This window comes from Ascidiella aspersa, chromosome 8 (assembly GCF_963924565.1).
Source record: "Ascidiella aspersa chromosome 8, kaAscAspe10.2, whole genome shotgun sequence".
NCBI classification, from domain to species: Eukaryota; Metazoa; Chordata; class Ascidiacea; order Phlebobranchia; family Ascidiidae; genus Ascidiella; species Ascidiella aspersa.
This window is the reverse complement of record NC_139454.1, coordinates 3,059,287-3,072,859: the sequence shown is the minus strand read 5'-3', so window position 1 is coordinate 3,072,859 and position 13,573 is coordinate 3,059,287. Positions and strand designations below refer to the sequence as shown.

Sequence of the window (13,573 nt, the reverse complement as noted above, 5' to 3'; positions counted from 1 at the left end):
CCTACTTCAAACCAACGATGATAATAATGTTTATAGCAGAGTTGCGTTACTGTTAAAAGAACTTTTAAACCGCTTTCGTTTTGTATCCGTTGAATCCTTGTTGGTGTGCAATGAAAGTTGATTTGCTATTTATAGGATTCCAACTTGTACGTTTACTCGAATACTTTTAAAATTCGCAATAAGTTTTTGGTTGCTAGTTGATTGTGAACAAATCAGTTTTGTAAGGGCATAAAGCTAAAATTTTTAGCACTATTAAAACAAAATTTCGGTAAATTTATTTTCACAGTCAAACTGTCATTTTTTTCAGTGAAACAATCGGTTTAAATTTTGTTTAATATCTTTCTTATAAATCGAATAAAAAACGAACAAACAGAATACTGGATCCATGTGAAATTAGCACGGGGTCTGGCGTAGAAAACTACCAACAACATATCGCCCAAAAATGAAGCCCTGTGATTTTTAAACCTATGATGATGTAAGTTAGTTTTTCTACAATTGACGTCATTTGCCAGATTTTTCAAAAGCAAAGTCTAGATAGGCCGTTTTGCTCAAACAACAGCGAACCTTATCAGTTGAGCGCAGTCTATAACAATAGCGGTGGATACACAGAATCAGCAAAACGACAGGAGGTTTAATGGTTAATGGTTAACCTGTTTTTCATGGGAAATATACTTCTCCTTTTCAACCCGGACAGAGAGGGTAGTTTAATTTTACGAGTTCTTGCCGAACAAACAGGGTTTATTGCCTCTCGTTTCAACGTCAAATCTATACACCCCATGTTCTTTGCGCGACGAGGGGAAATTTATATATTGCCCCGCTGTATTTTACGATATCCCGCACTGCTCCAAATTCAATTTGTCGAGTTAATCGTTATATTAGCGAAGCAGGCTGCAAATTTTAACACATTTTAGAAATTTTTAAAGCAAAATTTAAGAACTGGTCGATTATTGGGTCCATTTGGTTTCAAATCAGTATATTGATACTAAATGTGCAAATTACTAAATTTTACTCTTTTACCATCCACGAAATTACGCTACATACCAAAATTGAATAATATGAAAGATTTTGAAAAGAACCTTTTAACGTAATTTTAAACCTAGGTTTCGTTTTTACTCAAGACATCGTTTAAGTTCTATAGTAAAGCTCATTTAAATAATTACCTTTTGTGTTCATACTCTTTCAGAATCGCACAGTGTTTCAACAACTCTAGACTCAATTACTTGACTTAAGTGCCCTTAAGTCACTGTTTTCAAATTTATTTGACATGTACCTTTTGTACAAATGACTTGGCTTGGGCTTAAGTCATTTTGTCCAATAACTTTGATAAAAATTAGGTGTTTTTATTGAATATTTTTAACAGAATCGGATCATTCAATTCTATTTTGGCACGTAAAACAACTTGCTTGCTGTATATTGCGTTTTTGAACCTTTTAGTTGAGGCATTGCTCACAATCGGACGTGTTTCCCAATTTTATTCCATTAACGTTTAATATTTATGTCAAGGACTTGCTCTAATAATGACTTGACTGGGACTTGAATTGGGCAACCGTTGACTTGGACTGCGACTTGACTTGAGTTGTTTTTACAAAAGACTTGACTTTGACTTGGGTTATTTTTCAAATTTCTTGCCTTGGACATAAGTTATTTTACAAATGACTTGACTGAGACATTAGTCATGTCAAACTGACTTGTGTACATTATTGGAATTGCATAAGTTCGATTGAGCAATGGTTTCCGAAGCCTTCTCGTAGGACATTTGGCAAAGAAATTGATCGCAGCAAGATACGATGCGGTAGGTTATAGCCTACTTAAGTTGCCAACGATTTAATACTTGATAACGCCATTATATGGTTTGCCGCGTATGATTAACGACCTACATTGTGCCAAGGAAACCGGTAAAGGAGTAATTCGATTTGCTCACAAAACTGGAAGTACACCGACAGGGAGTAGACCTCACACGCTGACAGATCAACATCAACAATTTGAAAATCCAAACCTTAGCGTATACCAAAGACGAAATAGTAGACCAAGATTACGACAAACATACAAAATTTTGCTTGAAACTACATAAAAAAATTGGCTGAAATATCTCTATAACTTGAATAAGAATTAAAAAAAAAATTCCAAGGTTAGTAAGGGTACGTTATAAAGGCTCATAACGGCGAAAAAAATGAATAATACTAAAGCAAAATTTGACCAAATGGTAATGACCTGAGCCTTCTAAATATAATTTTACAATAATATTATGGCACAAGTTTACCAGGAAAAAGGATAAGGATTTATTATTTGGTTCGAAATATGTTCATCTGCTGAAAACGTCCAAAGGGTTGAAAATCGAACTCTAGGTCAGAGCGTTCTAAAGCAGACTTGCGTGCGAGATATTAACAGCTACGATTTAAAAGTCTGACCTAAAAGGGCTAAATCGAAACTACCCAGCCATGACGCCTTACCGCGGTTTGTAACAGGGAAAGTAAAGCTAACTTTTAAAGAAAGGAAAAATTGTTGAACAAAACTTGGAGTTGATCCCCTCAAACAACTGAATTCACCAATATTACGGCAGACCTGTGTTGGGAAGAGCTTTCGCGATATTTTTGTATTTAAAACATCTAAAACAAAAAGCAAAATCTTAACAAATACGCCTCCAAAACCCCAAACTTCGAATTTGGGTATTTTTTATCTTTCTCAAAGCGGGTACCCTTTAAAACGCGGAAATCCGCACTTTAGAGGCTAAATCGAACCCACCAACCCGGGTTTCTCATAAGTGCCTATTAGGCCGAAAGTAAAAATGAAGTTTGAAGGAATGGAAAACCAAAAATAATGACTTGAACAATCCAAGAATTGAATTTACCCAAAATGTCATGGCGAAAGTTTGCCTGACGAAAGTTTTTTTATTTTTGGTTTGATACGATGGTTGTCGCTTGTAAACAAATACAAAAACCCGCCTTTAAACCCCTATAAATCAAACTGGCTATTTTTGTCCTTACAAGCCCCCGAAAAGCGGGTATTAACCGCGCTTTACAAAGCGGAAATCTGCCCTCTAAAGCCTAAACCGAACCCACCCAACAGGGTTACCTTATAAGGACCCATAGTACAGTTTAACCTGGACGAGAAAAGTTGTCGTACAAAGCACTAATCGCCTAAAAGCGTAACGAAAACAAGCAGCGTCGTCAGTCGTTTTCAGGTCTCGTCTAGAAGCCGCCGCCTCGCCCCTCTCTTTCGGGAAACAGGAAAGCAGCGGCCCTTGAGTCGCGGCGCCGTTTGTCGACGTCACAGTCGCGCGGACAGGAAACATAAGCATGTTTATGACGTAAAAATGGCCGACGACTCCAGAGACCTTACAGCGGCCCCGGAAGTTTGCACTTAATTTTGCCTACACACAGCACCTAATTAGAAGGGCCCTGTGTTCTGCTTGGCTTGCCACAAACCAGGTTATATTTCCTTTAAAGTGATCTTTCTGATTTTTTTACAAAATCGGCCTCACTTTACGCAAGAGAAGTTACGCTTGAGATGGAATCTTAGTATCCATGTTTCAACTTTATAATCTCTCTTGCTTCTGCTCTTGCTTCTTTTGTTTTGTTTTTACGGACTTTACTCGTTTTGATGATCTTGGTTTAATTAATTGTTTTTGGAGACTTTGTCTTGTTTTTTCTTGAAAATAATAAAAAAAGGAAAAATTGAAAATTCACTCTATCACTATATGAGTTCAAATTATTAATTAAGATGTGTTTCATCTAATAAACTTGGTATTTAATGATTGTTTAAATGTGTTGTACGTACACCTTAAAGCTTAAAACACAATCTCACGTACCCCAGTTCGATAAACCCCTGTTTAAAAGATTTTATTTGTGCGTCTCAATACAAGCTTGTGGCTGTGTATAGGTTTCAAGGCCGGAAAGTGTTACTTTTTAGTTTCCATTGTAATTATTTTGAAACTGATTTTTTATTGAAATGCCAAAATGGGTTGTAGTTTTTCGAAATGATGATCGAAAGAGGCCTTCTTATACTTTTATTTCAAGGTAAAAGTGAAGAAAATATTAAACTGCCCCTAAGGCCTATGCTGTGTTATTTTTAAAGTTTCTTATTTATTCGTGCTACAACCCGTAGCATTTGTAGTTGTCGTTTACCAAATTTATTTAGCTTAGATTTTGTCTGATTTTAAAATTTTTTGAATGTTGCGAATAAAGCAACAGATGTATCAAAATACCAGGATTTGAAAAATACCAAAATCTGTAAGAAGAGGTCACGAACCATGAAAGGCTAAGAAAATCACTAATCAAGACACATAGGCCCACAAAATTCACCTCTAACCCATTTTACTGCCTCAAATACTAGTCCTTCTGTCGCCCAAAGGTTGAACGAAACCTATACCCGTGGGTTTATGATGTAACAATACCTAGGCCACATTGTTTTATGACGCGACAGACACTAGTATTTATAAGGCCCGAACTGATACAGAAGGTGTCTGGGACATTACACCCCGATATTATTTTTGCTTCGGCGGCGCCATATTTCAAACGGAACATGCCGGAATATGTTCGAAGGGCGATTCATACAACTTAAGTAAGCCCACGCCTTTATCAGTGGTGTTGGGGATAATTCTGGACAATGACGCAATTCAGTTTTTTGAATGACCTTACTATAAATAATAATCTATATGCAGTGAAAACTGAATATGTAAAAAAGAAGATATCTCCTCGCCCTAATGCACGTTAATGACGACAATGACTTCGAATCGTAGCAAAACAGTATAGACTTTCTTGTCTCAGTCAAAATCGGTCACTATAGGTTCTAGTTTATAAAAGAGAAATATATTTCGCCAATCATGGCATCATCAGTCTCTAAAAAACGAATACAAAATAATGTAAACACTTAAACCAGGTGGTAGAAATTTCATGATGCCGTGATTGGCGAAATATATTTCTCTTTTATAAACCTATAGTGACTGATTTTGACTGAGACAAGAAAGTCTATACTGTTTTGCTATATGCAGTGTTTTGTATTGTTAAAGTAAATCGGATTTGTTTGTACAGTAATCTGGAAGTTTTGTAAAATCTAATTTTTTGAAAACAGAGAATGGACATAAAACCCATCTGTTTTGTGAACGTTCCCAGATTGCAACCTACATTTGTATGGGTTTTCATATTTATTCTTCTTCTTACTATTTCTCTTACGGCCTTTGTGCACGCAAAGAGTAATTTTTTAATCGCTGCTTTGTTTGTTATTCTATTATTGTAAGACCAACAATTATATCGTCATTTAGTGTTATGGCTACTCAGCCGTTAAAAGTTCGCACTAATCCCATTCAAACAATTACAAACAATTAATAGCTTAGCAATTATTTTTATTTTAAATAAGGAACGGCGCTTTTTGTAAAATTTGCTGCATTTTTGTATTTTTTCGCAAATGCAGGCCAAGTGATTTTATAGATCTTTAAATTGCTGTAGGAAAGTGATTCTACTTTTTTACCTGGTTCACTATTTTACGTTTTTTATATGATTAGGGATAAAATACTTTGAAAACAAGGAAGAATAAAAATACGCAATACAATAATGATTTCATTATTTAAATCACTTTTACAATTCTTCACTAGTTTGAGAATTACTACTTCGGGGCTTTGTAGCTTATACTTTAAAACAAGAACAGGCCGTTCTGTTGCAACAGCAAATTTATTGACAGTATTTCAGGTTGTTTTGGGTAAAATGAGTTCATTTCCCAACAAAAACAAACTGTAGTAACTCTAGTTTCCCGCCAAAGCCGCGTCATTTCCCGCCAAAGAATCTTCTCACCGCTATCACTTCCGATTGTCACGTCACACTTTCCGTTTGTTTCGACGTCATAAACGCAAATTGAATGGCAGTAAAATCAGCACCTGAGTTTACTTTCATTGATAAAAAATCATCACGCTGCGCACACCTTCATATACAGCGTTTATGAGGTCACAACGCTGTTGGGTGTTACGTCATAAGGCTAACAGGTGCTTTGTGACGTAAGTTTACCGACAAAGCCTTGAGTTTCCTGCGTTGGAGGGCTTCTGTTCAAACTTACCCCATTTCAGTTTCCTGCGCCTTCTAGGTTTTGTAGATTTAACGAGTTATCGTGGAGCTGTTGAACTAACTGTACACATTACGTCACAACATATCAAGGGGCGGATTTAGGGGTGGGCACCAGACCATCTGACCATAAACTATATTTTTTGGCAACTTTTTCAATGTAAATTCATTTTTTAACTTATAGCCGATTCTAACAACATTTTGGTTCGTTGAAAGAAAATCTATTGTCAGTCTGCTAAGCGCTATTTATATTTGGGAAAGAGTTTGCTCGAGAACCGCAGATGCTTTTGAGATCAGTTGTTTGATGAGGTCACGCCATGACGTACCTTTGTGACGTCATCCCTGAAAATGTTCATGACCTCCAAACAAAAATCTGGACACACCCCTGCTTTATGTGCCAAGGCGTTTTAAATGATTGACGAAGTCAAGTGTGGGTTAAATATTATTCTTGGCGATTATCTTCACTTAAGATAATTTTGATAAGATATCTTCGTCGTTAAATTGAAGGCAATGTTATTTTTTGACGATATAACCTAAGGAGAATTAGACCTTAATTCATTTCTACGAATTAGCAGTTCTCATGCCAAAGCACTTGGATTTTATAACTATTACCAACGTAAAGAATCCTGTTAAAAACTCCTGGCGAATACCTTCTCTTTTTAATAAAACGTATTTTTTGTCGCTGACATAGGGAAAATAATATTTTTTTTATACAAATTAAACGTACGAACGTTCATCGGTAAAACGCTGTTCGTAATTTAGATAAGCATTTGCGATGTAATACTAAAAAAGCTACTGCAACTTACGTTTAACAACCTAAGACTTTAGTTAAGTATTATTCTTGTCGATAAATTTTAATTAAATTAATGATTTTACAATCCAGCCTGATTATTAAATCAGAGCGCGAGAAAAAATATTTTGGTCACCTTGATTTGATCAAAGTTATTGTAAATATTTTGATTTACTTTTTTTTGTTTAGCTTTTAAACTATTGAAACCAATTGATATTATGTTTTCAGTTTGGCGTGAAATTCAAACTATTGTCTGAAATGGGTATTTGCTACTTTAACTATTTATAGTGTGCATAACTTACGTAATTTGTAAATAGAATTGCTTTAACACAGAAAAGTTCTTCTATTACGTTGGCTGCTAAATTTAAATCGAAATTAATAAATTAAAGTTGCGAAGAAAATGTATTAGGTTATATTAAGTGAAAATTGGTGGTTGAAAATCAAACCGTAAAAGTTAAACCCGCGGTTTAGTAATAATAACAATTCCACATCCTTCGTTAAATATATATTTTCGTTAATTTTACAGAAAATATTTGTTTCAGACAAACAAGCTTATCTACGAACGGCGTAAAAACTTTGTGTAAAAAATCGAAGCTTCGCGTCAACTTGGTAACAATCGAACTGATAAAGGCCATTGTTTCGTCATCAGCGCGCTAACACGGGGGGCAAAGTTGTTTGAATAGACCTCGAACAAGTTTGTTCCAAATTGTGGCTGGATACGTAACGCGCGACTCCTTTGTTATCTAATGTTGTGACGACATAATCTACGCGCTATTGTCTTGCGCGAAATCGCGTTAGATTATGTTTGCTTAGTCGAATTGTGCTTCCCATATTTCGCGTGTTTTGTCGACCTAATCCCGCTACAGACTGATAAAGTGAACCGTTCAATTTCGATTGTTCAAAGTTTTAACAAATTTCACGGCATTGCGGATTTAAACCAGTTAGAGCTATTTCGTATTTTGTACCATGTCTAATTTTTTTTAACGCCCCTACCCGGTGATACGATAGGAAGTATGTTGGGTTTATCTTTTCCGCTTCGCACCGAAACCTTGCTGCTGAGATTACGCATCGCGATAATTTAATCTTTAAAATCCGCTATCCAAATGGTTGGCCTTAAAACAGCTGGTATTATTGAGAAAGATGTCAAAAGTTGGGTGACAAATTTTAAAGGATGTTAATTTAAATATATCTGGAGCACTATTTTCTTTTAGTTACAAAGTTGCTTGATTTTTGTACTATTTTCAAAATAATTTAATTTAGAATCCCTAACCTACAAATCAAATACAAAGGTTAATGTTTATTTCTGAAAGCTAACATATATTTTTTAGGGAATTTAACTTAAAGTAGTGATTCCCAAAACGTTTTTAGCTTGTTCACCACTTTATACTGCCTTACATTCACCCAAATGCAAAAACTGTATGACTGTTCTACACCAACTATACATAAGGATGCTTTATTATATTTGTACATTGTACAACATCTATTTCAGCTGTGTGTTGTGGTTAAAAATTGAAACCTCCTCCATATCTACGGCTAAGAGGATGCAAAAATATACAAAAGCAACAAACGTAGCCACCCGACTTGTAATTAACGATAATCTTTACCAGAAATTAGGACTCGGAAGTTGAGCTGAATATGAATTATTTTCACTCTTCGTTGGTGCACCCTTACAGAAAACCCTTGTGTGAATAATTCACCAGTTTAAGAAACACTGGCCAGTCTCTTAAACTTTGTTTAAGGCTATTACAATATTGCTTGTTTTTTGTTAATATTTTAAAATTAGAGTTTTAAAATCTGGTTGGAGCCCTGCGGTTTAGAATCCCAATCTAATATTAAATATAAAGGTTAATGTTGAAATAATAAAATGAGTCGGCTAGGTTTCTCTTTTTTAGCATTTCTAGTTTTGTACTACTATAAAAGTTAAATGACGTATTTTCGATGACAAATTACTTTATGAGTAAACTGTTGCCGAAACGCTGACACCATTCAGGCAATTTTTATGGAATAGCCGAAACATGTCAGTTAATAAAAGTTTACAAGAAGATAGTTCCGAAAAGCAACACTTTCTGGGCTGGCTTTTCAAAAACATAGTTTTATATTTTGTAAAGATACCCCTCGCATTTGTTTAAATAACAATAAATAAACAGCTTGTTTACGCTTACATAATCTGCTGTATCAAGCGTAAATATTTACCTGTCGTGTGTCATTGCTCGTCAGTAACTATAAGTTGTCTTCTTTAAGTTTAGCGGGTTCTCTGCAAAACAACTTGAAAGCAAAACTTGATTTTATATGAAAACTAATACAAAAACATTTGAAGAATGTGTATAATTACGTTTAAATTAATCTGTTCGAGTAAATGTTTTTGTCCAATCTTATTTTTGGAGTACACCTGTAAATTAAAATTAAGCATTTACCGAAAGAATTCTTTGTTTTAGTTGTAATTCCTTTTGAAATCTATAAAACTGTTTGGCACTGGCCAGTTTTTATGGAGTTGACTTTAGTTACCGTTCGGAAATGTTTTGTTCGCATTTGTTTAAAATAACGCTATTTATTGGTCTGTGAAAACAACCATAGTTGAAAAAGTATTGCTGTAATTTGTAGACAGTTCGAGAAATTTGAGAGACCGTTACCGCCGGTCAAAATCGCCTCAAAATGAATACTGCGAAATTCGAATTTTGATGGCTTTGATAATATATTAAAGCCACAAACTAGTTTTGCGAACAGGATACAGCAGGCAACGATATTATGGTTGTTTCGCGACTTGCTCCCCTCTGAGCCCGTGTAGCCAAGTTAGTAGAATAACGGTCCTGACGTATAAGTAGAATGTGCCGCCCAGCCACAGCTAGATGTCGCTCACGAGTTTCTTGCTGTAGGCGCGTCTGCCGACGAGATGCTAATTCAACTTCTTAAAATTTTTGCCCAACAGCAATATTGAGCGTTTAATAAAATTAATTATATTTTGGTTTAAACATAGTGATGACGTCATTTGATATCGGATCGAATCGCGATAATTTTTGTCAAAAATATCGGATATCGGATTAAAATGTATATGACATCCCTATTAAGAAAATCAGCGCCTACCCGAAAAAATAATATTTACTCTTGGGCGACCTCTACCGGGTCAAGGTCGAAGTTTGTTTCTTCATACCTGGAATAATTTTCTGAACATTTTTTTGCTGGACGGCCGGTAGACCCGAAAAGTTATTTTAACTAGAAAAAATTACAAATTTTTATACAACGAAGAAAACAAAACAGGATTTTTTTTTATTTTGTGCTTCGTTTAAGTAGCTTGGTATTGTGGTAAGACAAAAATTAAAAATTTAACCCCACGCGAAAGTGTCGACAACGATTTAAAATTAGAAAAGATACAGCTGCAATCAAGTCCATATAGGGAACTTGCTATTGGCCTATGTATTTGCTCTTGCACGACAACTAGCGGAAAATGGTAATTTATGTCTTCTATTCTCGATACAGTTTAATGAAATTTGTCGGTTGTACCTCTGAATTGTAAAACATACAGTTTTGTTTGTTTCATTTTGCGAAATACAGTTTTCAGTGAAATTAGTGCAGTATTAGTTACGTAATAGGGCATCGAACTATTTTTTCCGACATATGTTTTAGAGAAAAATTGTGCAGAGCATATTGGATGGTTTCTAGAAACTTTTGCGATGCCAGTATAGGCGAAATATATATTTCTTTAAAAAATGTCTGATCCCGCTTTTACTCGTTTTTTTACCTTGGATTTTATTGTTACTATACGTGTCTGTAGAGCAGTGATCGACAAGCAGAAATCTGCTGCTAATTGTTTTAGATTTCATAAAGATACACCCTTTTATAATAACTTTTGAGAATGACTTGTATTGAGACAATAACCTTGGTTTATGCAAGAATGGCTTGTTAGAAATTAAAATGTCGCTTAAATAAAGTAAAATATCGCTTGTATAACATTATTTTTTCACGCCCTTTCGATTTTTGGTAATTTATCTTCATCTAAAAGCAGTCTTAAACCGATTTTATTAAACACCGTTTAATATAAAACACAAGCGAATGTAAAGAAGCAAATTGCGCAAAAACGTAGTTTACAGTGTGCAGTGGATAAAAGCAATTGTCTAAAAATGCTTTACGTTTTTTTTGAAAACGTTGGTAAATCCCAAGAAATAGACAAAATTATGGAACCATAAAAAAATTTATAAACCTATTTTAAATGACAATCCGTATTTGTTGGCAACTTATTTTTCTAAAGTCAGCTACACATTCGACAGTAAGCGTCTTTGTGATTTGAGTAATCTGTCTGATATGTCTAGCTTCAGACTCGGTGTTTGAAGCACTGGTGGGCAACCGCCGGTCCGCGAGGAGTTCGTTACCGGTCCGTAGCAGGGATGCCAGGTTAAAATTTTGATTTAAAGAAAAAACATGAAATAAGTGAAAATTAAAATTAAATCTAGTTTTCTATTCAAAACACATTAACTTTCGTTTAAACATACTCCATGGTTGATTAATATAATAAAAATCTCTATTAGCATTAAGCACTCGTGAGGTTCAAAATAAACCAGTGTGTTGTGGCCATATGAATTGTAATTTTTAATTGGTTCATTGAAAAAAAAGTAAAAAAAAAAAAGTTGTAATACATTACTTTTATGAACATTTGTTGTTTTTTTAAGGCCGGTCCACGGAAAAAAATTCGTTTCAAACCGGTCCGCAGGGCCAAAAGGTTGCCGAACCCTGGTTTAAAGCAGTTCTAATTATTTGTGTTTCGTAAATCAAGGACTAGCATGGAAAACCAAATGATAATAAAAATTTAATTGATAACCAAATTATAAGAAAAAACATTAGCCTGTCAAGAAATTAGGGATGTGAGATACTTTTGGTTCATTTCCGATACATGATACGTACGTTGGGAAACAACACCGTGGGCCGATCTTATAACAAATAACTTTATAACTTTCATCTTAATTGACAAGATTACAACAAAACGTTAGCTTAGGCCTACAGAAGCCGTGTTAACAAGGTTGTTTAAGATAAATTGCGTTTACGATATGAAGCTTATATAGAGCCGGTTGTCCATGTTAGATTTCCTTAAAATGCCTTCACATGATAAGAAACTGTGTTAGTTTAAAATCAAGGGCTAAACGGAACAAATCAGGTCGATACCGGATAGGAATTTATACTACCTTTCTATCGAACAAGTACTGACACAATCAATTAGCATTAGTTATATAGACAATATCGGACTTGCATATTTTTTAGTGACACCAAAGCCAATGTACTTGTTCGTTTCAGAACTCTTATTCAATTGCTTTATTTTTTTGGTAACTTTAAAATCGAATTACATGTCATAGCTAAAAAATATCGGTAAGCCTTTTGTTGCCTCAGTTTGTGAGTTCAGACACGAAATGGAATCATTGTGCGATGCCCTTGGGAACTGAAACAAAAATCAGGAACTCGCGACTTACAGTTTAAGAACCTCTGTACCTCAGCATCCCTAAATCTGCTATCTGCCCCTTTTAGTATTAATTTAGCTATTATTCCACGTCACGTTCATGCATTCGGGGCTTTCCCCACCATGCCACCATTCGTGAATCGAGGGCACGGTCCCGCGAAAACCGGGGGAGGTTTTAGGGGGGTAACGCTCCCCCTTAGACCCGTAAACCTCATCGAAGGGACGCGTATCGTTCAAGGCGATACCATGAAGCGTCCTGCATATGGCACAAAAACCTAGAGGCTTTCCCTGTCGGTAGAACCCCCGGGGATCACCCTTCCGCCATTCAAAATATTCAGCGTAAGCTGTTTGATTGCGATCCAAGTAGTTTAAGTAGTTTACGAGTTCCTGGGTGTTGTTGAAGTCCTCCACCAGGATGTATGATTTAGGAGGAGCAATGGCGGCATAATCTTCCCTCCTGCCTCCGTGGGCAACCGGGATCGCTCCGGATGCAAGAGCATTGTAGAGAAACTTCTCTGTGATGTAGTCGCGGCAGTGAAGAGAGTTCTCGAAGGAGAGGTAAAACTTGTAAGTCTCTACAACGCGGAAAAATGACGGAGACTCGCGAAATTTTTTATGCTGAAATTTGCTCCCGGGAAAGCAGCGACCGAAGCGATCCACCTTGAACCCGAGATCGACCATTTCCTGCGCGATTTGCAGCCTCTTGATCGTGTTGGATCCGTAGTTGCAGTTGCTCACCACGAACAGAGCCGTGCGGTTCTTTTTTGAAAGCAACCTGGAAAGACATTTACTGAAGATGAAGTTTGTATCGAAACGTCTTTATCAAGATGATGTCGATCTACTCGGCCTTTAGTTGAATCATTGCTTATAATTGGATGAGTTGACCAATTTTCATAGTGCAACATTAAATTTTGTATGACATGGACTTGAATTGGAATTGACATGGTCGAATTACGACTTTACTGGGACTTACAGCAAAAATAGTGAGAAATCCGTATTGTGAGTAAATAACTTTGCCTACCTTGTTAGATTTCGTTCTACCCCGTGCCATCCAGACCTTATCATGTTAACAAGATCAAGACGAGCTGTAGGACCGTAGAACGTAGAGTCCCTTCTGAAATTGTAAACATAACAAGTACTCCTGAAAATGTAAACTAGTTAGGCTAAAAAGCGCCTATAACAAAATTTAACATCATTTTACCACAAAACGAATTGCGATACTTTACTTTATTTGTAATGGTTTAGCCTTAAAATCAAAACTTTTACCAATTATTTGTATTTCTATTTAATTAT

General features: G+C 35.7%; 1 protein-coding gene across 1 annotated transcript; it reads right to left on the bottom strand.

Moving 5' to 3' along the window:
• Window positions 1-11,492: 11,492 nt before the first annotated feature.
• Window positions 11,493-13,387, bottom strand: LOC146135170 (glycoprotein 3-alpha-L-fucosyltransferase A-like). Its single transcript, XM_083395888.1, has 2 exons — window positions 13,302-13,387; window positions 11,493-13,055 (listed from the first exon to the last, which is right to left on the bottom strand). Exons 1-2 carry the CDS (start codon window positions 13,343-13,345, stop codon window positions 12,356-12,358), a joined length of 744 nt encoding a protein of 247 aa, XP_083252014.1. The 5' UTR covers window positions 13,346-13,387; the 3' UTR covers window positions 11,493-12,355.
• Window positions 13,388-13,573: the final 186 nt, after the last annotated feature.

Bases quoted from the DNA above. Each gene is read 5' to 3' on its own strand.
- LOC146135170 (XM_083395888.1), bottom strand. From the start codon at position 13,345: ATGATAAGGTCTGGATGGCACGGGGTAGAACGAAATCTAACAAG. The intron at 13,056-13,301 runs GTAGGCAAAGTT...ATGTCTTTCCAG, and splicing joins GTAGAACGAAATCTAACAAG to GTTGCTTTCAAAAAAGAACC.